The following is a 23936-nucleotide window of genomic DNA, read 5'->3' as shown; positions in this document are numbered from 1 at the left end:
GGTGGAGAGAAACTCCACCAACAACGGCCGATAAGATGGTGCGGCTCCTATTCGAAATAAACGATCCCACGGGCTATCCTGCCCGATAACCTGTCGAACATTGTCCGCCACCCCACATGTCTCTAACGAATCCCAATGTATCCCTCTCATGCACCCCACCTTCATCTCCCTAAGTTTATTGAACCGTTTCGCTTCATACGTTTGGGAAGGGTATATCATATGGATACCGTGAACAACCGTCACCGGCCCATGGATCGAAATCTCCCGCGCCGTCCATCTCATCATCTAACGCCATATCTGCAAATTTAAAATCAAAAGAATTTAAGTTATACAAATAATGTATAAACGTTTTTTTGACACATTTTTATAAAAAGGATTCAGATTAGGGGACCAGGGGAACCATATTGCCCCATACGCTTCCTATACATTGGCTCTAGGGGAACCATATTGCCCCATACGCTTCCTATACTTTGAGTCTAGGGGAACCATATTGTCCCATACGCTTCCTATTATACCAATAGGAATCGTATTGCCCAATACGCTTCATATTGATTTAATGCGTTCACCAACCCAAGCCCTATGGGAAGTGTATTGCCCTATACGCTTCCTATTAAACTTATGGGAATCGTATTGGGCAATACGCTTCCTATTGGGTCACTTTTCAGTTCAGAGAATATTGTACCAATAGGAACCGTATTGCCCAATACGCTTCCTATTGGTGTCGCATTTAATGCTTCAAACCCTATGGGAAGCGTATTGGCCTATATGGTTTCTATTGAGGGATGTACAAAAATTTTAGGGGATGTGTAGATACCATCACCCTAAATTAATTATACAAACACATGAAATTTGCCATAACAAAAAGTAAAAAACAAAGATCTCCTCTCACTGTTCTTTACCCCCTGCCCTAAAAAGCGAAACTTGCTGTGTGAAAAGGTGAAAACTCACGTTCTTCACTTCAATCCGTATCACACACAATCCCTAAACCCTAAACCGCCTACCCCCAAAACCCCTTTTCAATGCCCTAATTAAATCCCCCAAATTTCCACAACCAATACACAAAATATGGATCAATCCATCACCCCATCACCCCAAACCCCCAAAAAATCACCTAAAGCAGAAGCCTTGAAGCAGTTTTCTTCTTTACCCTCTTCAATTTCAAAGCTTTCAGGGTCTTCAAGAGGCATCCCATGCAATAAAGATTATCACTTTTACATCAACTTTGAAGAATTCAAAAACCCAATTCAGGAAATTGGTAGAAACTCACAGTTGATCCTTGAAACAATTGGGTCATCAGCAGAATGGGGTAAAAAGCAGGTAAAGTTTCCAACTTGTGATGATCTTGATGATGATGATGATGTGTATGATTGGTTGGTTGGGTTTAATGATGAGTTGTTTGAGAGGTTTGATGCTTCTGTTGATGAGTTTAGGAGTTTGAGGAATAAGGAAGAGGAAACAGGTGTTAGGGTTATGAATAATGTTGCTGCTGATGATGGGTTTCAGTTGGTTCAGGGTAGGAAGAAGAAAGGGGTGGTGGTTAATAATGGAAATGGTAATAATGTAAGTGGTGGTAATGAGTTGGGTGGTTCTTCGTCGTCGTCGGTGAAAGTGGCGGTTGGGACACCGAAGGCGAAAGTTCCGTTTCATATAGCGTCGATACGGAGGCCGCAGGATGAGTATAAGATTCTGGTTAATAATGCGAATCAGCCGTTTGAACATGTTTGGTTGCAGAGGAGTGAGGATGGGTGCAGGGTGATACATCCATTGGTGAGTTACTGACTTACTTTTACTATGTTGTAGAATAAAATTTTGTACTTTATGTATGATTATTAGTAGAAGTTTAGTGATTATGTTTGAACATATTATTTTTGGGAAAAATGTGATTCACTTATACTGTGTATGAAATGAAGATGTTAGAACAAGTTTTTATTTTTAGCTTGATGTTAATATTTAAAGCGACATGCATGTGAGAAAGAGCACTAGAAACATTTAAAGTTAACTGTTTTTTACTTGTTAGGCATGACCACGAGTAGAGGCCTATGCAGTTAATATCGGTGTATCGGTTATCGTTCCCCATGTAAGATATCGGTGTCAAGTATTGGTCAGAATATCAGTACCTTTCTTGTTAGTTCTACCATTTGTCTTTCTTCTTATTGCTGCTAATATTTTCTTAAGTCTAAATTGTTAATTGTTAGTGTTAAATGTTGGTGTTTCAAGTCTTAATTGTTAATTGTTAGTGTTAAATGTTGGTGTTTTAAGTCTTAATCAGCTCCTACCTGCTACAATTGTTAGTGTTTTGCAAGTTGCAAAAGGTTAATTTGCTAAGCAGTCAATAGCGGTGCTATAGCGGTTAGCGGACCTCAAGGTGTGTAGCGGTCCAAATAGCGGTGGCCTATAGCGGTTCCGCTATTAGCGGCGCTAAATACCGCTATAGCGGTGCTATAGCGGTACTATAGCGGTGCTCTAGCGGTGGCCTATAGTGGTTATAGCAGTAACGGTGTTTGATTGTGTTAATTTTTAAATCAAATACATCAAACTTGCTATTAGTATTTGATTTGCAACAGGTTTTTGATAATGGAATAACATTACTATGAATTTTGATATTACTATTAATATTTTTCAAAGATATATTTATATATATATATATATATAAATACATAAATTATGCATGGTATAAAAATTACCGCTATATCACCGCTATACCACCGCTATAACCTATATATCATATAGCGGACCTTGACCGCTATTCGATTTTGGACCGCTTTAACCGCATAGTTAATTTGTTAATGGTAGGAGAGTATACTGAATTGTTAGTGTTACATTGCTATATACATAAATTATGCATGATATTAAAATTACCAATATCCCACCGCGATAACCTATATCTCAAATATCGGCCCTTAACCGATATCCGATATTTTACCGCATAACTACATACGTAGAGGGCTATGTGTCTTGTCGAATTTGTGTAAGAAACTAATAGGGCTTGCACATTTTTTTATTAAAGAAAGAATGGTGAATTGAATTAAACTGATTGCTCGTTAGCCTATTATGTATTATCGTAGGTATAAGTGAAGGATTGTTTACTTTTGAATCTTTATATACTTAAGTTAATGACTGAACTTGCTCGTTTTATTATTTAAGCATTTTCATTTATGGCGTCTTGATATCATGTGAGATTATAAGTGTGAGTTTCATTTCGTTTAAAACTCGTTATGTCTCATAAAATAATAAGCTTTACTTCTCATATTTATGCAGGAGAAACTTTCAGTCATGGATTTTATCGATAAAACGGTTAGTGATGTAGAGCCTGTAAAACCGTCTCCAGTTGAAAGTACATCTTTCAAGCTCGTACAAGATGTAAAAGACTTGAAGGAGTTAGCTGCTAAACTGCGTGATGCCAACGAATTTGCGGTATTCTTTAATATAAAGTTTTACAGATTATATATGATTTAATCAGTGCGTCATACTGTAAAGGCATGGATTTTTTGCTGTATACTACTTGATATATAATAGGAACTATATGTAGGTGTATGATTGCTGTTGACGTGGGCACAAATATTTGTGAATGTATCGTGCATATTGTTTATAAATTTATTTTGGGCTGTTTAGGTTGATTTGGAACACAATCAATATCGATCTTTTCAAGGGTTAACTTGCTTGATGCAAATATCTACAAGAACAGAAGATTTTATCGTGGATACATTGAAACTACGGGTTCAAATCGGTCCGTATCTGCGAGAGGTTTTCAAGGATCCCACCAAAAGAAAGGTCATCTCTAGCTCAAAGCAAATATTGTAAATTTTATTTTTTTATCATTTTTATAACATTGTAATAATATATTTATTCAGGTCATGCATGGAGCTGATCGGGATATTATATGGCTGCAACGCGACTTCGGTATATACGTTTGCAATATGTTTGATACTGGACAGGTTATCTACTTATCTGTTGTTTGTTTTTTTTAATACTAAATTACAAAATTACTCTCTTGTTTGTTTTTTTTTTAAATAAATTTTCTTGGCATTAGTTTGATGTGAGTGAATTTCAAATTGTACAGGCGTCAAAGGTGTTAAAGTTGGAGAGGAATTCTCTGGAGTTTCTATTGAGATACTTTTGCGGTGTTGCTGCAAATAAAGAGTACGTCTCTTTAGTCCATTTTCACACAGCACATAACATCTAATTTAATTTTTCCATTTAAATATTATTATTATTTTTTTGTAGATATCAAAACGCGGATTGGCGATTGCGGCCGTTGACTGCTGAAATGCTGAGGTAGTAGTTGTTCATTACAAGTTTACGCACTTCTTTCTCTTTTTGTAACATTTGCTTTTTTGCTTACATATGTAATTCGTTTTATTTCAATAGGTATGCCACAGAAGACACACATTATCTATTGTATATATACGATCTTATGAAAAAAAGGTTGCTTTCATCATCAACAGATCCAGACTGCCCTGAAGCAGCTCTTGTTGAGGTAATTTAAGCTGAAACTAAAATTTTGACTTGTGCCGTGCAGTTCGGCAGCAACATCGTGTTTGTGATTATGTTACACGTGAAACGATGATGACATTAACGTGTGGTGCCCGCACATGACGTTACACGTTTTTTACTTTGTTACACACGGAATCGAGTATCGAGGAGTTTTCCCTTCGCCTCACGAGGCGAACCGAGGCGTAAGCTCGAGGAAGAATTAAAAAATAAAATTAAAAATTATATATCTTATAAAAAAATAAAATAATACTTCTAAATTCCAATAAATACTTCAAGAATTCATTGGGCCAAGTCAAAATTTCCTTATTTTTAGGAGAGCCCAAGTTTTAATAAAGAGACGTAGTGTAAAGTTGTAAAAGTAATTTGAGCAGCGGTGTAAAGTCTTAAAAGTAGTTTATACATTAACGTGGTTATGCATAGATAAAAAAAAATATAATAATGTGTCGCACGTTATAGTGTAAAGTCGTAAAAGTAGTTTAATTAAAATGAGGTGTCAAGTTATTAAGTAGAAAAGGTTGGCGGGTCAAAGTTGTCGATGACCAAAAGTTAGAAGTGAATGTGTAACTTACTTAACGATGAGGGTTAATAGTGTTTAATGTCAAAAGTATGAGGGTGTGAATTAAAAAAACAATGGTCACCGACCTTTGCTTTTAAGTTAGTGTATATATTTTTTGTTGTGTAATTTAAGAGAAACAATTTTTTTCTAATATCCTTATTTAAATTTGTCGGCAGGTATACCAACGCAGTTATGATGTATGTATGCAGCTCTATCAGAAAGAGATTCTGACTGAAAATTCGTATCTGAACCTTTACGGGTAGCCTTCCTTATAATTTTCAAATTTTACAACTTGATTGTGATACTTTTATAATAAAATTCGAGTTTAATATTGTTGTATAAAGGCCGCTTATATTGTTGTTTCAGGTTGCATGCAGCTGATCTCAGCGGTCAGCAACTTGCCATCGTTGCAGTAAGTTATTGCTTTTATTTCCTCTCTTTAAAAAAACACAAGAAATAGTTTTTCAAGGTTTTTTTAACTATTATTTTTTTTTTCCGGAACGCAGGGGCTTTTTGAGTGGAGAGACGTCATTGCTCGTTCAGAAGATGAAAGTACCGGATATATATTGCCAAACAAAGTTCTTATCGAAATTGGTACTTCAATTAATTTTTATATCCTTTTCTTTTTCCTTTTTCACTTTCTTTTTTTTTTAAATTTAATATTAACTTGTTATGTTAAATTTTTATTTTTTAAAGCAAAGCAAATGCCGGTGACACCCGGGAAATTACGCCACTTGTTGAAGTCGAAACTCCCGTATATCGAGCGAAACCTTGGTGCTGTTGTTAGCATTATCAGGCATTCCATGCAGAACGCGGTGGCATTTGAACCCGTTGCCAAGAAACTGAAGGAAGAATACATTGAAATGGTGACGTTTCTTGAATTTATTTATAGTTTAGCTTTAAACTTCCCATCTTTACAATAAATGAAGAACCCGTTGTCTATGCAGTTAATTATGGTGATATATCACCGATATATCGGTCCCCATGTAAAATATCGGTGTCAAATATATCGGTCAGAATATCGCCACCGATATCATCTGCCTATCTCAAATCGGTCAATCTATATCCGATTTTTTACCCCGTTAACTGCTTAGCCCGTTGTAAATATCACAAAACAAGTAAACGCCTGAGATAAAAATGTAAACTTTATTTGAAACAATGTTGTTATGTAAATTGTGCAGATGGCTGCAAGAAACGCTAAACTTGCTAACGGTGAAGAAGCGACAGAAGCTGCAGGAAATGAAAGTACTAGTAATGCTGTAGAAGACGACTCTTTCGAAAAGGAAGTTGGAAACTTTATTGTTGGAGCGAACCAAAACCATAAATTAGATGGCTCTTCTGTACGTTATCGGCTTGTATTCTTTCTTTGTGTGGTGGCAAAATGTGCGGGTCGGTCAGGTTGGGTCAAGTGTCAAAACGGGTTGGTTGACCCAGAACTGTTTTTGCTCGATTTTTTTATATTTTGTGCAAATAGTTAGTGTCAAATATGATTATAAATATTATATTATTTTAAGTATAATCTGATTTTTTTTTGAATAAAATCATTTAGGATGTTATTTTCATTTATGCATTACAGAATGCACACCAGTCAAAACGGGTCGTGTGGGCCTGAAACTCTTTTTGCCCCCATTTTTCTTGATAAATATTTGGCGTCTTAATTATGATTATAGTTTCAAGACTAATCTAGTATTTTTAATTATAAATATTTAGAGTTAATTGCCCGGATGGTCCCTGTGGTTTAACGTTTTTTCACGTTTAGTCCCCACCTTTTGAAAATAGCAGGTATGCTCCCTATGGTTTGTTATTTTGTTACTCAGATAGTCCCTGAGTAGATGTCAATTAGTTTGGAAATAGCAGGTATGCTCCCTATGGGTTGTCATTTTGTTACTCGGATAGTCCCCTGACATTTACCTAGGGGACTATCCGAGTAACAAAATGACAAACCATAGGGAGCATACCTGCTATTTCCAAAAGGTGGGGTCTAAACGTGAAAAAACGTTAAACCACAGGGACCATCCGGGCAATTAACTCAAATATTTATGTAACAGAAGTGTATGTTTTGTGATTTCCGACTAGTTTCCTTTTCGATTAGTCTGAATCGAGTCAAGCAACCTGTTAATAACAAAATGCGTTTAAATTGCCACCTAGACATAACGATCCTTTTGTGTAAACTGATGTAATTTTCATACTCAGGCTTCGCGAGTAAGCATTGAGGTGCAAAAGAAGCCAAGTCGTGCGTTTGGATCCATGTTTGGAAACGCAGCAGGAAAGAGAAAGTTCAATCTTGAATCAAAGGTGAAATTTGAAAACCATCTAGAACTTTCTTTTGCTTGAAGGGTATTTTAGTCATTTTGCTACTAGTCGAAAACTGTTTTGTATAAATTACGTATGTTAACAGGCAACGGAGGAGATCAAGGTTGAACAGATCAAATCTTCTGTGTCACTCCCGTTCCGTTCTTTCACTGACAAAACCGAACCTTCATCACATCCCGTTGCGAAAGAACCCCCGAGACCTCAAGAAAATCCGGTTTTGCCCCTAGCTTCTGAACCGGAAACTGACGTTATTATGCTGGAATCTGACTCCGATGTTGAAGAAGAGAAAGAGGAAAAACCAGCAAAAGACGAGGAGGGTAGTGAGCGGAAAACGGAAGGTGAAAACAATGTAATATTGTTGGATTCCGATTGTTCCGATGAAGAAAACGGTGAAGATAAAAATGGAAACGAGGAGACAATGTCACTGTCAGATCTTTCGTCAAGCTTCCAGAAGTGCGTAGATACTGCTAACGAGACGATACAGTCCGATCCGGTGGTGGAGGGCGGTTCAACGGGGTTGGTGGAGGTCAAACCGTTTGACTATGCGGCGGCTAGGAAAGAAGGGAGGTTCGGGGAAGAGGGGTCCGGTGATGAAGATGGTGATGGTGGTAAAAGTAAGGGTAAAGGGGGACGGAAGAAGGCGGGTGGTGGTGGTGGTCGGAAGGAGTCTGCAGGCGGTGAAAGGAGTGGGGATTTTCAGATGGGTAGGCGGCGCCAAGCGTTTCCGGCGACTGGCAACCGGAGCTCAACTTTCCGGTGAAGGCTTGGTGTCATGTTGTTTTATTTATGTGTAGGAACCAACTGTTTTACTTTTAAGAACATCCACAAAAGGTTTAATGTTAGAAGTACAAACATAAAAAATGTTGTTTGAATCAAGTTTCAATAGAATTTTAGCTTGAATCAGGTAGGCACCTTCAGTTTTCATGGGTTTTATGCATATGCATTTTTGGTTTCATGGTTTATGATCTAATGATACATGCTTGATGTTTCTTGTTCAATGTTTAGTGTAGATCTTTTAATAAATCTTTAAGTGGAGCATTCTATAAAGGTAAGATCCGAATGTGTTTGTACTAGAGTTCTAAGCGAATTGAACGTTTTAATAAATTGTTTGAAAAGAAGTTTGTTTAAACAAATGAAAACGAACAAGATGCAGGTGAAACCGACTCAAGTGTTCACTCTTGAGACGCAGTGACGTATTTTCGTTAAAGTAAAGATGCAGGACCAGATCAAATGGTCACTTGTCGGGGAGTCATAGCGGGGAGTGGGGTTGCCGCACGGGGAATGATTCAGGGTGGTGGATCAGTAAGTGGAGAGTAGGAGAGAAGGGGTGTGATCCTTTATATCATGCTCTAGTCGATCAATTTCAATGTTTTAAAAACAAAAACAAATCACAAAAATGAATTTAATAAATTAACTTATAATTTTATTTGTAAAATTACCAAAACACCCTTCTGTTTATATGTAAAATTACCGAAATATCCCTACCTGTAATTGAAATTTTTAACTGAGTTAAAATCAGGGAGCAAACTAGCAAGGCCGTCGCCCGGGGCCCAAATCTTTTTAATTTTGTGTAGAATTTACGTTGTATAAGCTAGAATATATATATATATATATATATATATATATATATATATATATATATATATATATATATATATATATATATATATATATATATATATAGGTAAAGGATCCTGTAAAAAAGGCCCAAAGTGTGAGAAAGGTAAGAAAGAATCTCAACCATTAGATCTTTTGATCTAATGGTTGAGATCAATAGGGACCAAAATGGTTAATATTTTTCTTAATTTGGACTGAATTGAAAATTATAGGGGTAATAAAGTCTTTATATCCATTCAAAATAGGAAACTGTAAATCAAAATTCCTATAATTCCGATCTCTCTCCAATTAATCGAACAATAACCTAAAAACCTGAAATCACAACCAATTCAAAAGTAACAAACCTCCAGAATCCAGATTTTACCGTCAATCGATCCACGTTCTCATTTACAAAACCTAAACCTAATTATCGTTTCATAATTTGTTGTTTCACGAGTTTCTGAGGCGCGATTCTGTTCGATTTGGATCTGGATGTCCCTCAACTGATGTAATTTTCGTCCAAGATTGCGGCCCTCTGATGTGCGGCCCTCTGACGATGGTGGTGCGGCGGTGGTGGGTGCCGGGTCGGCAGTGGTGGTGCCGGAAGTGGAGAAGATGATGCAGAGATGTTTTTATCTTTTTGTGAATGGTGTTTTTTCTTTTTTTTTTTTCTGAATGGAGTTATTATCTTTTATGAGTGGTGTTATTTTTTACTGAATGGTGTTATTCTTTTCTGAATGGTGTTATTTTGTTGCTGAATGGTGTTATATTTATTTACTGAATGGTGTTATATTATTGACTGAATGGTGTTATATTGTTTATTGAATGATGTTATTTTTTGTTTACTAGATGGTTTTTTTTTTTTTTTTAATTGTGTTATTTTTGTTTCTGAATGGTGTTATTTTGTTTCTGTATGGTGTTTTTTTGTTTCTGAATGGTGTTATTTTTTGTTTACTGAATGGTGTTATATCTTGTACTGAATGTTGTTATTTTGTGTACTAAATGGTGTTATATTTTTGTTTACTGAATGGTGTTTTATTTTTTTCGTAAAAACACCATGAATTGAACTATGAATTTTTTTAAAACACCATGTCATGAACATGGCGCTGATTCTGTGAATGATGCAAAAAAAATTAAAAGGAATGATGTTATAGACGGTTATATTCCTTAAATCAAGGATTTTCTCTCTCCAAATCCTTAAATCAAGGATTACCATATTTGAATTTGTTAATGCATTTACAATCTTACCCTTTTCAATTAATTTAGATCTAATGATTGAGATTCTTTCTTATCTTTCTCACACTTTTGGTCTTTTTTTACAATAACTTCACCCTATATATATATATATAGGGAGGGGCTCATGCGAGAACTCCATTTATTGTGAGAACCGCGAGAACCAATGTGAACACAACCTAAAATAGCTAAAAAAACCTAACCCCCACCCCCCCCCCCAAAAAAAAAAACCTAACCCCCCCCCCCCAAAAAAAAAAAAAAAAAAAAAGAAAAAAAAAAAAAACTAAACCCCCCACCCCCCTCCCCCCAAGCTAAAATGCTAACAACTAAACCCCCAAAAAAATCTAAAAAAAATCTAAATTTTTTTTAAATATTTTTTATGCTCAAATCGCTACTTTTAGTGGCAAAAAAAAAATTTTTAATTTTTTTTTTAAATATATATATATATATTTTTGGCTTCGAAAAGTAGCGATTTTTATATAAAAATATTTAAAAAAAAAATTTTGTGTGATTTTTAGCTATTTTTAGGCATTTTTGGTTGTGTTCATATTGGTTCTCGCGGTTCTCGCAATAAGAGGTGGTTCTCGCATGATCTTCTCCCTATATATATATATATATATATATACACACTTCGCATGATCTTCTCCCTATATATACACTTAATCGAAAGATGACACAAACAAGCTCTTGGCGGGGTGGTTATTGCCTTGCTTAGACAACAAGGAGACGTGGGTTCTAATCCCGGCCTCTCCAAATTCTCTATTTTAGCTTCATTTTATAGTTTGTTTAGCTGTATATGACATTTAATGCCTAATTTTGTTAACTACATCTTTTCCTTTAACTAATAAATTACTAACTACGCTTAGCTAAAAATAACTATTTAAATTACTTTCACGTAAATTTTAGTGATTAAATAATTGATGAGATTATAAAACATGGAAATTTGCGAATAGGGCCCAAAATTTTTATCTCGCACAGGGCCAAATTGTTTTTTGTTATTTTCGGAGACGGCCCTGCAAACTAGCGACAAAACCAAAACATTAGGAAGTAAAATGGCTATTTTTAAAGGATTAATGCAAAATCGTTAAAACGACCAAATCACATGGAGCAAAACGAAAACTTTACCACAATATGAACACTACGTAACTTGGGTGTTAAGCAATTACACACAAAACTACAAGGGTGGAAATCATCATTACGCCAAACATAAAGACTAAACCATAACATTTTCACACCTCTGCTTTCTTCTTCATTCAGTTTTCACCATCTTCTTCACCATGGCTGTTGAAGGCGGAGCTACACTTTCAGACCTGTATAATAGATCCAGGCGGTTACTCTTGAAAACCAGAGATGATCTGGAGAAGCTCGAGCGCCTGTTCGCCGCCGTCGACTCGCCGGAGCTCTCAGTCTCCGTCCGCCGAGACATTTCTCAGATCCAAACCCTATGTTCCGAGATGGACGGCCTCTGGCGATCTGTTGCGTCAAAACCGCAGCGTGATCTCTGGAAGAGGTTTGTTTAATCGTTTTCTGCACTTTATTGTTGATTTTTTATGTGCGATCTCAATTTTAGGTTACTTTAGGTTTAATCTGGTTTGAAATTGAATCTGATGTGAAATTAGTAGGAATTGCTGTAAACTTGTTGTGCGAAGTTAGGATGATTCGTTCTAAATAAGATATTTGTGCCAAAATTCAATGTGCGATCTGAATTTTCGGTTACTTTTTGTTTATTTTGATTTGAGATTGAATCTGATGATAAATTAGTAGGAATTGCTGTAAGTTTATTGTGCCAAGTTAGAATGAATGAATGATTCGTTCTAGATAAGATATTTGTGCCGAAACTCGGCTTCGTTAGTTAAGTGTGGCAATCTGTAATCGTATCGTTTATGTTCTGATGTGTGATCTTAATTTTTCGGTTACTTCTTGTGTAATTTGATCGAGTTTGAGTCTGATGTTAAATTAGCATGAATCGATGTAAACTCGTTGTGTGAAGTTAGAATGAATGAATGTTTCGTTCTATATAAGATATTTGTGCCAAAGTTCAGTTTCCTAAGTTAAGCGTGGTGATCTGTAACTGTATCGTTTCTGTTCTGATGTGCGATCTGAATTTTCGGTTCCCTTTTGTATATTTTGATTGGGTTTGAATCTAATGTCAAATGAGTAGGAATTGCTGTAAACTCATTGTGCAAAGTTAGAATGATTCGTTCTAAATAATATATACTTGTGCCAAAATTCAATAGTGCGATCTGAATTTGGTTTACGTTTACCTTTTGTTGTTTTCAATCGAGTTTGAATCAAATGTCAGATTAGCAGGATTCGCTGTAAACTCATTGTGCAACGTTAGAATGATTCATTCTAGAGAAGATATTTGTGCCAAATTTGAGTTCATTAGTTAAGTGTGGCGATGTGTAACCGTATCGTTTGTATTCTGATGTGCGATCTGAATTTTTGGTTACTTTTTGTTTATTTTGATCGAGTTTGAATCTAATGTAAAATTAGGAGGAATTGCTGTAAGCTCATTGTGCAAAGTGAGAATGATTCGTTCTAGATAAGATATTTGTGTCAAAATTCAACTTCATTAGTTACATGAGGCGATCTGTAACCCTAAAGTGCGGAAGATTCATGCTCTGAACGTAGACGAAGTGAAATTAAAATTTACACTCTAGGGAAGAAGACCTTTGAAACAGATAGATGAAAACTATTAGAGTAAGAAACTATAGAAGTGGATCTAGATAGTGAAATGTGATCCGAATTTAACTATTTAAGCTTTGACCATGTATTGATAAGATGGTGAAATCTTTCAGAAAAGTGGAGCAAGTAGCCGAAGAGGCTGATTCGTTGAGAGTAAGTTTGGATCGGTATATGCAGCGGCAACAGAAAAGGTTGCAAGAAGCACAAGAGAGGGCAGACTTACTTGGAAGAACTGTATGTAAATTAAATTAATTTATAGTTAATTGTGTTTTACTTTTACCTTTGTATAGATCAATAAGTTAATTTCATACAGTATTCAGAATCTCTAATTTCAATTATGCCTTCTCTTTTAAAAAACTTTGGTTCAGAATGGCGAATCGTCTCATATCTTGCGAATTTTCGATGAGGAAGCACAAGCAATGGAGTCTGCGCGTAACTCTTCAAGAATGTTGGAAGAGGCAACTGCAACTGGAACAGCCATTCTTGCTAAATATTCTGAACAAAGAGAGCGCTTAAAGGTTTTTCTAGTTTTACTTTTTTTGCATTTGCATTATAATGCACATAATCTTACCTTTTCTTTTCTCCAATCCGCATTAGCCTTGAGTATATGCAACTGTAGCAGCACATATGTTCATCCTGAAATAAATTATTATGAACTAATATTTAGGATAAATTACACTTTTCGTCCTTTATGTTTGTAGTGGGTTACAACGGATAGCCTTTAACTTCAATAATTACAGTCACAATCCTTTATTTGCAAAACCCATTACACTCTACGTCCTTTAACACTAACTAGGTTAAAATTTTTAGTTAAGTTTATTCACTTAAGGGTATTATGGTCAATTCATTCTTTATTTAATGTTTAATAAATAAAACCAAAAAATTGAATATACACTTAATCTTCCCTAAAACCCTAACCACCACATCTTGCCACCACCACCTCATCCTGCCGCCACTACCACATCCTGCCACCACCACCACCTCCTCGTCACCTCCACCACCACTCCGGCGAAATATGAAAAGTCCAGCTAAGATACGCTTGCCAAAAAAAAAAAACCCCAAAATTTGAAATCCCTCCCCCCCTATCTAACCACATGTTCCTGCTACTGTGATCTAAATCTCTCTCTCTAGCGGTCACCCCTAAATCTTAGGTAAAGCCCTTGCCCTACCTTTACTGTGATCTAATTCTCAATATCAACAAGTTCATCCCCAACCATGTCTCTCTCTCCCTCTCTTTACAATCTATCTACACACATCATCTTGAAACCCCAAAATGCAAACCCCAAACAAATCTACGCATACCGTTGAAGAACAGTGATCGGTCGAAGCATGTTGACCGGTTCGTCAAGTCTGAAGTCGAAGTCAACGATATCGAAAAGCTCTGGATCTGATTCTTCTGGTTGATCTGAGTGCTTGTTGGTGCGTGAATCGTGTTGCTCATTCATTTTTCCGGTGACGTATGGCGGTGAAACTTTTCTGTTGTCGAGTAAATGTTCAGTTATGGGTCGATTAGAGCTCGTGGTTGCCGGAGGTTGGGTGGTGGTGGTCGGATGATGGTAGTTGTTGGGTGGTGGTGGAGAAAAGTTATAAAAGGAGAGGCAGGTTGCAGAGAGTTAAGAGGGAGAAAGATGATGTTTATCTTATTATTATTATAGGAAAATGGTTTATTTGTTTTATTTATTGGATATTTTAAATAAGTGAGTAAAATTACTAAGATATCCCCATGTGCAAGATACATGTCATATTTAACAGAAATTTTTAACTAGGTTAGTGCTAAAGGACGTAAAGTGTAATGGGTTTTGCAAATAAAGGATTGTGACTGTAATTATTGAAGTTAAAGGCTATCCGTTGTAACCCACTACAAACATAAAGGACGAAAAGTGTAATTTACCCTAATATTTATGAAAACGTAGCAGATAAGAAATCAAATGCCAGAAATTTTCAAACAGTTTTAGCATAGTTATAGATGTCAAGCTTGAGTTTCTTCAATCTAATTTTAATTTGCGTAGGGAGCTCAACGGAAAGCTTTGGATGTACTCAACACACTGGGGCTATCGAATTCTGTATTAAGGATCATTGAGAGGCGCAATCGAGTTGATCAATGGATTAAATACGCAGGCATGATTCTTACATTAATCGTAGTAGTTGTTTTCTTAAGGTGGGTTCGGTGATCTTTTTCTTATTGTTAATTGGAAATAGTCTTTTGTTGTATTTTGGGGTTAATATCGAAGTCGTTATGGAGATTTTGTTGTCCTTTAATATCGAAGTCGTTAAAGGGTAACGAACTTTGCTAACATGGCATCCAGTTGAGACTATATGTTATGGTCATTGAGTGACGGCTTTCACTAACTCCCCCACAAAACATGTTTTATGGTCTCACTCACACTTTTATTTAACTAGTGTGATTCAACTCGCGCGTTGCGGTGGAGACATGATGGAAACTCGGTTCCTATCGGTTGGTTCGTTACTATACATGTAAGAAATAAAAAGATAAAACCAAAGAATTGTAAGAAATAAAAAGATAAAACCAAAGAATTAAAAAAATACACCGTCATTTCCATACCGATTCTTCGGGTTACAAATAATGTAAAGCTATGTATTTCATATATATTTCAAAAAAAGTATTTATAGTAAAACTATGTATTTGATATATTTCTCTCAACAAGTATTTATAACAAAATGTTTTTAAAATAACTAATAATGTTCGATCATAACTTATCTAAGAAATTAGAAGCTTATGCATCATGAATATGTTAGGTTGATATGCATGTACATTTATTTCGAATTACTTATCAAATGAGTAGTGGAGATGAATACTTTAATGAAATGTAAATTAAAATTCTTAATTTAATAAAGTGATGTTTGCTAAACATCAGAGCTTTTTTATTTTTTTCTCTCTCTAGCTCATGATATCAAACATAAATCTTCAAGGTGAGCGACCGAGAGCATAGTAGCAGATGAGAGAGACAACATTCCATGTGTTAGGATGTAGTTAGGTGGGCGGCCGCCCCTCATAAAAATTAATAACTAGTGTAATTGGAACACGAAAATCTCAACCGTCCCCCTTAAAATTTGTAATTGCACCTCTTGAATTGAAAAACGATAGTGAAAACAACTTGAAAAGTGTTGTTAAATTTCTTGAATTTTTCCCATAGAATTAATTAATTTTCACCGCCCTATTAATGCTTACCGAAGCTTTGGGAGGAAGAAGGCGAATGAAAAAACCAAAAGTTAAATCAACTAATTGATTATCCATCAAGTTATATTAAACTAGACTAGTACTTTAGCTTTTAGAATTAGTACTATATAATTATTATATAAGAAATTAAAAAATTTGCAATTCCACCCCTTGAATTTAAAAACGAGAGTGAAAACAACCTGAAAAGTATTCTTGAACTTCTTGAATTCCGATAAAATTAATTTTCACCTCCCTGTTAATGCTCACCGAAGCTTTGGGAGGAAGAAGACGAATGAATAAACCAAAAGTCAGAACAATTAAATGATTATTCAATTCAGTTAAATTAGCTACGAAGTCGGGTTCTTTAAAAAGGTTATGGAAAGGTAACAATAATAAAGATGGTTTACGAATTTATGTCACAAAATAAGTAACAATAATAAAGATAAATGGTTGGTTCGGCTTACAACTTTACAAGACTAATTTAACCAAATGGCACAAATCTCAATCTAGTAAAACCAGTTGATTTGTTTGGTTTCTAAGGTTTTGCCAATTTAAAAGATTTGTGAAACTTGATGTGGCATTGTGCTGGTGCAATTCCCCCCGGATGGTTTACGAATTTATGTCACAAAATAAGTAACAATCATAAAGATAAATGGTTGGTTCGGCTTACAACTTTACAAGACTTATTCGTTTTGTTTATTAACGATAGAATTCATATTTGTAAATATGTTAAAAAAGGAGAATAACTTGTACTTATACAAAGATATCAAGAAACAATTTGACTTGATACCGGCAGCTACCAAGAAAAACTATATGAGAGGGTTCGAAGACCGTCTCCGTTAGCGTCTACTAGGTGTTTTTGTTTGCACCCCAATGAGAGAATAATAAATTGTTGTTGAGTGAGTGAAGTGTGAAATATAAGTGTGTAAAATAGGGTGGTGGTCAATTGGTAAAAGCAAAGCTTTTAAATATTTGAGTTTGAGAGAGAGAGATTTTTGATTCAAGTCTCACACGCAATAAAGATTAAAAAATTCGTCATTCAAAAAAATATAGATAAAAAGAATAGATATTGTGAAGTAAGTTGCCAATAATTTTGTGGGTCAATGCATTACATATTTTAGGTAGGTGCTACAAATCTAGAGAATATGTTTTTGTGTTGGTTATGCAATCTTAGTGATATGTATGCGTTTTTTTTATTTGTTGTGGCTACTATTCATATTATTATAAGTTATTGGAAAATTGGATTTAGTGGGTGTTTGTGATTCTTTTTGAAAAAGGACTTTTAAAGCTAACTTCTTAGAGGTTAAAAGGAATTTCAAACATTATTTGAGAACCACACTTAAACATCATTTGAGGACTCTTGAAAAGGCCTTTTATGCCTTCAAAAAGGCGAAACTTAGAAGTAAGAATTTCTTACTTATTCTTTTTGAGAAGGACTTTTGAGAAGTCAGAAGGCAAAAGGAATCCCAAACACCCACTTGAATAATCCAAACTGATTGTTTTTTATCAATAATAATCCTAGCTAAGTTTATTCCTGACATTGGTTCCATCCTTTTCATTTTGTTGTATAATGGCCCGTCGTTAAAAAAAACATAACGGATTAAGTTTTTTTTTTTTTTTTTCCAAATTACAAACCGATGTTTTCGGGCTTTTCATCAGAACGGGGATACCAGTCGATTGATAAAAAACTTACCTCGAAACGGTGCTCTAAACGACAAAAACGGTGTTTCAATTTGGGTGTTTAAACTTCCAATTAACATAAATCAAGTCGTTTAAAGCACCGTTTCGATGTAAGTTTTACATTAACCGACTCGTATCCCCGTTCTAATCAAAAGCCCTAAAACATCAATTTGTAATTCGGAAAACACTTAACTCCGTTAAGTTATTTTTAACGACGGACCATTATACAAACAAAATAAAAAAGTTGGGACCACTGTCGGGAATAAATTCAGTTGAGATTATTATCGGCCAAAAACAACCCAATTATTTGAATCCAATTTACCTAATTTATTTATTATTATTGCATTTATTTGTAATTCACCAGTATTTTTTTTTTTTTTTTTTGTATTAGATTTTCCTACTGTAAGTAAATTAAAATCCCCATTTCATATAAAATATTTCTTTCCAAAGACAAAATATTTCTTTCAAAGAGAATAGAAATTGTATTTTCTAAAATTACAAAATTTCATAGATAATTCATAGACTAAACTACTAGAGGGTTCAAAATAAACGAAAAGGTTAATAATAAAAGAGTAAACATTTATATAAAAACTTAATTCAATTTTAGGTTCTTCCTTGCTCTGTTTTTAATTCCACATGCTGATCACCACTTAGCCGAGACGCGACGCAACGCGCCGTCGCACGCGTCGCATCCCCCATAAATGTAGGCCGCAGAATATTCCAAAACCCTCCGTCTCCGTCAGCACGATGTCCCCTAATATTCTTACTCCTGCATTCACTTTCCTCTTATTATGCATTGTTTACGCTCTCCTTTGGATCTCACTTTGCTTCAACCACACTCTTCCTCCACTAGGTACTCACTACTCCATTAGTACTAATATTAATTTCCGTTTTTGCTTATTTATATTTGATCTTATCATTCATTGACTTGAAATTTATTAGCAGATTCAAGTGTTTAGTGGCTGATCGATCATAGTTTGATATTATAATTCGATTTTACGGTATCATTATTAAGTTAGGGTTTAGGTTACTTGATGTATTCTAGTTGTAATTGTAATTTTACATTGAGATGAATGCTATTTGTAGTGATTTGAGTAGTTGATTTGTTTGTGAATGTTGTGTTGATAATTTGAATCCAACAGTCTGGATTGTAAAAACTATACATACATGCATACACACACATGACACACATATATATGTATGTGTGTGTGTATGATATGCTAACTATTCTCTATGTTTGAGATCACAGGCATTGATGTTGGAAATTCAGTTGTTGATGATGTTGATTTGGCTTTTTGCCTACATTTGGTGTTATTATTGATTAACTTGATGTCTATTAGCAAATTGAAGTGTATGTTGATCGTAGTTAGTGACCGGTTAAAGTTTGATGTTAGAATTCAATTTTATTGTTTCATGATGAATTTAGGGTTTCATTTACTTGATATATAATATATTCCTGTTGCAATTCTACATTGAATCTAACAGTCTGGATTGTAGATACTAATAATTTAGCGAGTAGAGTTTAATTTGGTAATTTTATTAGGAATACATATATGAAATGTTAATTATGCTCCTTGTTTGATATCACAGGCATTGATGTTGGAAATCCAGTTAAAGATGTTACTCCTAGAACGTTCAATATCCTTCATGAAGGATCCAAAGGTGTTCTATCCTGTGAACGTGTTCCTATATCTGGTGTATCGCGTTTGAAGCTTCAACATTATGCTAGTGTGTATAACGTCACATTAACTCCTTCTGTATCCATCCCGAAGAAATGGCACTCCAGGATTCAAGTGTGCTTTCACAGGTAACGCATCTCGGTTCATTCGCGTTACTAGTCCTTCACCTTTTCCTTCCGTTTTATTCCTATTTCTCACGCCATTAACTGATTTCTTGCAGGAATTCTTCACTAGGATTATGCCAATGTGAAAACGATGATTGGAGATCTCTTCATAACGGGCTATGGGTTTCCACCATGTCGCCATACGATCAAAAGTTTGTTGATGTGAAATTCGGTGGTACAGTTACGGGTTCCGTAACCGTCTCTCTTGAAGAAGGTCGGTGTTTAGCTTCATTTGTTACAATTTATTTGCTCGATATGTTTATATAAGTTGTGACATTTAATTTGGCGATCGTGTATATGCAGTGGAACAAAGATGGCGTTACGTATTGCTTGTTGTAGGCGTTGTTTTACTTTTCTTTGCACCTGTTGTCAGCGAATGGGTCCCGTTCTATTATGCCAGTTCTATGGTTATCGGAATCATTACTGTTGTTCTCATAATTCTTTATCAGGTACTTGTTTCTCTTTCACTAAACATGAAATTATGCATTCATATGCACCATAATAATATGATTCAGTTTTCAGGAATTATTATCTAATTATTTTGTATGTATTGTTGAACAGGCGAGAATATTGCTACCAACTGGTAGACGAAACACCTTTTACCTCACTATAATGTGCTCAGTAGTAAGTGTTATTTCTGTTTCTCTTCGTCTCGTTTTTGCATTCTAAGCACACATTATTTCTGGGTTAACATCATAGTTGTTAATGGCGAATAGGTACAAATAGCGATAAGGTACCTATATGCTACATAGCAAAGAGCGATAAATAGCGGGCGCTATTAAATTGGTAGCGATATACTAGAATTTTTTTTAAAATTTATATGTATATTATATCAAAATACCCTTGGTATATTACATGTATATTTAACAAAAACCTAAATTCCAGCTATTTCATAGCTATATTTAATTGCTAATTATATTAAAAATAAACAAAAAAGAAAAAACCAAAGGTCACTACCATAGCTATCTATCGGTACATAGGCTACAGCGAGACTAGACCTATACGCTACGTTATTCGCTATAGCGAGCGTAGCAATCACTATTGACAACTATGGTTAACATCTAATATCTAGTCTTATAAATTGAAAATAGCAATGTTATTTCGACTATATGGATTCTTTACCATACGCATCTGTTTTTGCTTATTAATAGATAGTAGAGTTAACTGCCATTTTCTTCCCTACCAAATTTCAAATTTGTACCATTTCCGTCCTGACATTCTTGAAACATGCCAGTTCTGTCCAAAAAAGTAATGTCTGTAAAAACCTGTTGTTTAATGAATGAAGGGTGAAAACATCATTTTTCATTTTTTTCTATTTCCCCTTTTTCTAAACCTAATATAATCCCATCCTTTTTTAGTTTTTCGGACGGAGCTGGTATGTTTCAAGAATGTCAGGGATGGAAATGGTACAAATATGAAATTTGGCCTGGACTGACATAATTAGACAAACCACATGGACGAAAACAGTTAACTAAAAAAAAAAAACCTTTTTCATTCTCGTAAGTTGTATCATAACATTTTTTTCATAATTCGTACAAATCTTTCACTCATTAATAACCGTATATAAAGTTCCCTGAGTATCTTTTGGTGCTCCTAAAATATTTATATTTTTTGTTCTTGTGTAATTCTTTCAGATTGGAGCAGGATCTTTTGTGGTGCATCACCTTTCAGCATTCCTCAATTCTTTCCTAATAAACTTCGGGATGAGTCCAGAAATACAGAATCTAGTAAGTCCTTCATTAATTCATTCCTGCATTATTGGTCAGAGAGTAAAATGTCATTTTCGTCCCTTAGGTTTGGCTAGTTTTGTGACTTTCGTTCAAAGGTTTTGTTTTTCCGCATCTGGATCCAAAAGGTTTGAAATCTTCCCATTTCATCCAACTCGTTAACTCCATCCATTTTTTTATGTTAAGTCAGGTGTACTTTCGTCATTTTAGCTATTTGTTTTGTTTATTTATATCAAAATGGCAAGATTAAATGATTGAAATACCCCTGACTTGTCGTTAAAAAATGGATGGAGTTAACGAGTCAGATGAAAATGGCATGATTCTAAACCTTTTGGATCCAGATGCGAAAAAACAAACCTTTGGACGAAAGTCACAAAAGTGGCCAAACCTCAGGGACGAAAATGGCATTTTACTCTTGGTTATATCTTAAAAGTATGTGTTATATCTATGGCCCACAAATTTCATGAGAAGCTTGCTTTGTGTTTATTACCTTTAATTTTGCAGGTGTGTTATTTTGTTGGGCTTGGAATCTTCCTCTTAGGAGCCGCTCTTGGATATTGGCTGCTTCGAAAATTCTTTATTTCCGAAGACGGTGAAGTTTATGTTGGTGTAGCTCAATTTGTCAAATGGGCCATGTTCATTGTTGCAGTCACATGCATTTTCTTGGTGAGTTATTTTGTTTATTAGTTTGTTTTACATATTTCCAAAGATAATTATTAGGGCTGCGAACAAACATTGTTAAGGAAATGTATGTGTTCACGAACTGTTCATGAACACTTAACGAACGAGATTTTTTGTTCGTGTTCGTTTGTTAATTTTAGGTCACGAACGCCAAAGAACATTCATGAACACAAATGAAAACAAATGAACGCTAACAAACGTTCATGAACAAAATATATATATTCTTATAAAATATTTTATTTATGAACAAAATATATATATTCTTATAAAATATTTTATTTGTGACACGAATAGTAAATACTTACCGAGTCACGTCAGGATTGAAGTATTTAAATAAAATATAGAAATTTAGAAGCACTAATAAACTATCGAACATAAACAAACACTTTACCGAACGTTCACGAACATAAATGAACGAACGTGGCCTTTATTCATGTTAGTTCATTTAACTAAACGAACGGGATTTCTTGTTCGTGTTCGTTCATCTATTAAACGAATGAATACAAACGAACTGTTCGCTGAACATTTGGTTCGTTTGCAGCCCTAATTATTATATCTGATGCGGAGATTGTCCTATTTCTGTTCACTTAGTTGTTCATATAAATCACAACCATAATAATTTCTATTTTATTTTGGTTTAGTTGTGTTTTCTTAGTTCTGTTTACTTATTGCCAATGTCAAGCACTTGTTTGAAATAAATAAATAAATAATTAATTTCTTATTTCTTTTCAGAGCTCGAAGGACAACCCTTTGGCAATGGTGGCGGTGGGGTCTTGTTTGGCACTGTATCATATAACCGCTAAGATAAAGTGGTGCTACTATGAGTAAGTTAGATTGATTTAAGCGATAAAATTGTATCACAATGATCTGATTTGTTTTCAAGAGTATGATTCTTTATGTTCTTATGTTGTGCCCGAGGGTCCCATTCATATGGTAAAATATAAATGAATATGTGATTTGGTTTCTTGCAGGACTCGATCGTATTCGGGGAACCAGAATCTGTGGGCCAGGAGTAAACATACAACGCCTAATCACGGGCGTGCTGAATTTCTTAGCTGTTCGAAAAAGACTAGTCCTTTAAATGGCCTGATAAATTCTTTCAAATGGTCAAACTCCCCGGTCAAAGGTACTGATCTTTACTTTCCGATTTCATCAATATTATACTTAATGGTGGAACCTCTTATTGTACTTTTTCTTTTCTGTTGTCTTATTGAAGGTAAGTTGTCACCGTTGACCAAACCTGGGTCAACTCGTGATGTATACTCGACGTATCACAAGACTCCCAACAGGAAGAATTTCTCCAAGGAAGAATGGGAGGAATTCACGGAAGAATCAACCAGACAATCAGTCGCTGAGCTGGCGTCTTCTCCTGAATTCGCTGATTGGGTCGTTAAAAATTCTGGTAGAATCAAACTTCTTCGCGAAGATAGTTTAGACGGTCTAGATGAAAATGAATCAAGTTCTTCAAATGGGTATGTGACGCAAAATAGAAACGGGCTAGGGTTTTTCGACTGGTTTTTGAGGTGAAGCGCATAACTGGTGACACGTAATAGTAGATATCACCGAGTTCACGTGTTTTTTTACGCCATCCTGATTACTAGCCAAATGTTTGATCTTTACCAATAGTTATATTGGAATTTTTCGGAATAGTTGTATAGTTTTGAGTCATAGTTTTGTAGGCTTTGTCTATGGAGTAGGTATTATGCAAAAAAAAAAAAAAAAAAAAAAACATTATGGATGATTGGTTGATGCTGATTTGATTATCATTTTGCATTGAGAGTTTTCATTTTGACTTTATGGGGTCTAACTTAGTACTTTTCATCTCATAAGTTACATGGTTTTCTATACTTTTTATTATTATTTCTGCAGTTTTTATTATACCTAAAATTATAAACAATTTTTGTCAAGGCACTAGAAAGTCAAACTTGGACTTTTTCAGGCTCAAAT

General features: G+C 34.9%; 3 protein-coding genes across 3 annotated transcripts; all 3 read left to right on the top strand.

The window, feature by feature from the left end:
• The first annotated feature begins 887 nt into the window (after positions 1–887).
• LOC110868501 (protein RRP6-like 2) lies at positions 888–8287 on the top strand. Its single transcript, XM_022117670.2, has 14 exons — positions 888–1767; positions 3259–3414; positions 3613–3771; positions 3852–3935; positions 4061–4140; positions 4225–4275; positions 4369–4477; positions 5227–5309; positions 5417–5462; positions 5557–5644; positions 5747–5916; positions 6232–6390; positions 7244–7345; positions 7449–8287. Exons 1-14 carry the CDS (start codon positions 1066–1068, stop codon positions 8121–8123), a joined length of 2664 nt encoding a protein of 887 aa, XP_021973362.1. The 5' UTR covers positions 888–1065; the 3' UTR covers positions 8124–8287.
• A 3103-nt stretch (positions 8288–11390) lies between these two features.
• On the top strand, positions 11391–15225 carry LOC110868502 (membrin-11). Its single transcript, XM_022117671.2, has 4 exons — positions 11391–11702; positions 12994–13114; positions 13249–13398; positions 14890–15225. Exons 1-4 carry the CDS (start codon positions 11470–11472, stop codon positions 15049–15051), a joined length of 666 nt encoding a protein of 221 aa, XP_021973363.1. The 5' UTR covers positions 11391–11469; the 3' UTR covers positions 15052–15225.
• Positions 15226–18344: 3119 nt separating this feature from the next.
• On the top strand, positions 18345–23646 carry LOC110868503. Its single transcript, XM_022117673.2, has 10 exons — positions 18345–18591; positions 19329–19545; positions 19638–19795; positions 19885–20030; positions 20143–20205; positions 21216–21308; positions 21813–21974; positions 22722–22813; positions 22961–23115; positions 23206–23646. The coding sequence occupies exons 1-10, from the start codon at positions 18486–18488 to the stop codon at positions 23514–23516; spliced, it is 1503 nt and encodes a 500-aa protein (XP_021973365.1). The 5' UTR covers positions 18345–18485; the 3' UTR covers positions 23517–23646.
• Positions 23647–23936: the final 290 nt, after the last annotated feature.

Source organism: Helianthus annuus, chromosome 7 (genome assembly GCF_002127325.2).
Source record: "Helianthus annuus cultivar XRQ/B chromosome 7, HanXRQr2.0-SUNRISE, whole genome shotgun sequence".
Classification (NCBI taxonomy): Eukaryota; Viridiplantae; Streptophyta; class Magnoliopsida; order Asterales; family Asteraceae; genus Helianthus; species Helianthus annuus.
Note: the sequence above shows the minus strand (reverse complement) of the source record. Positions and strands in the feature narration are given on the sequence as shown.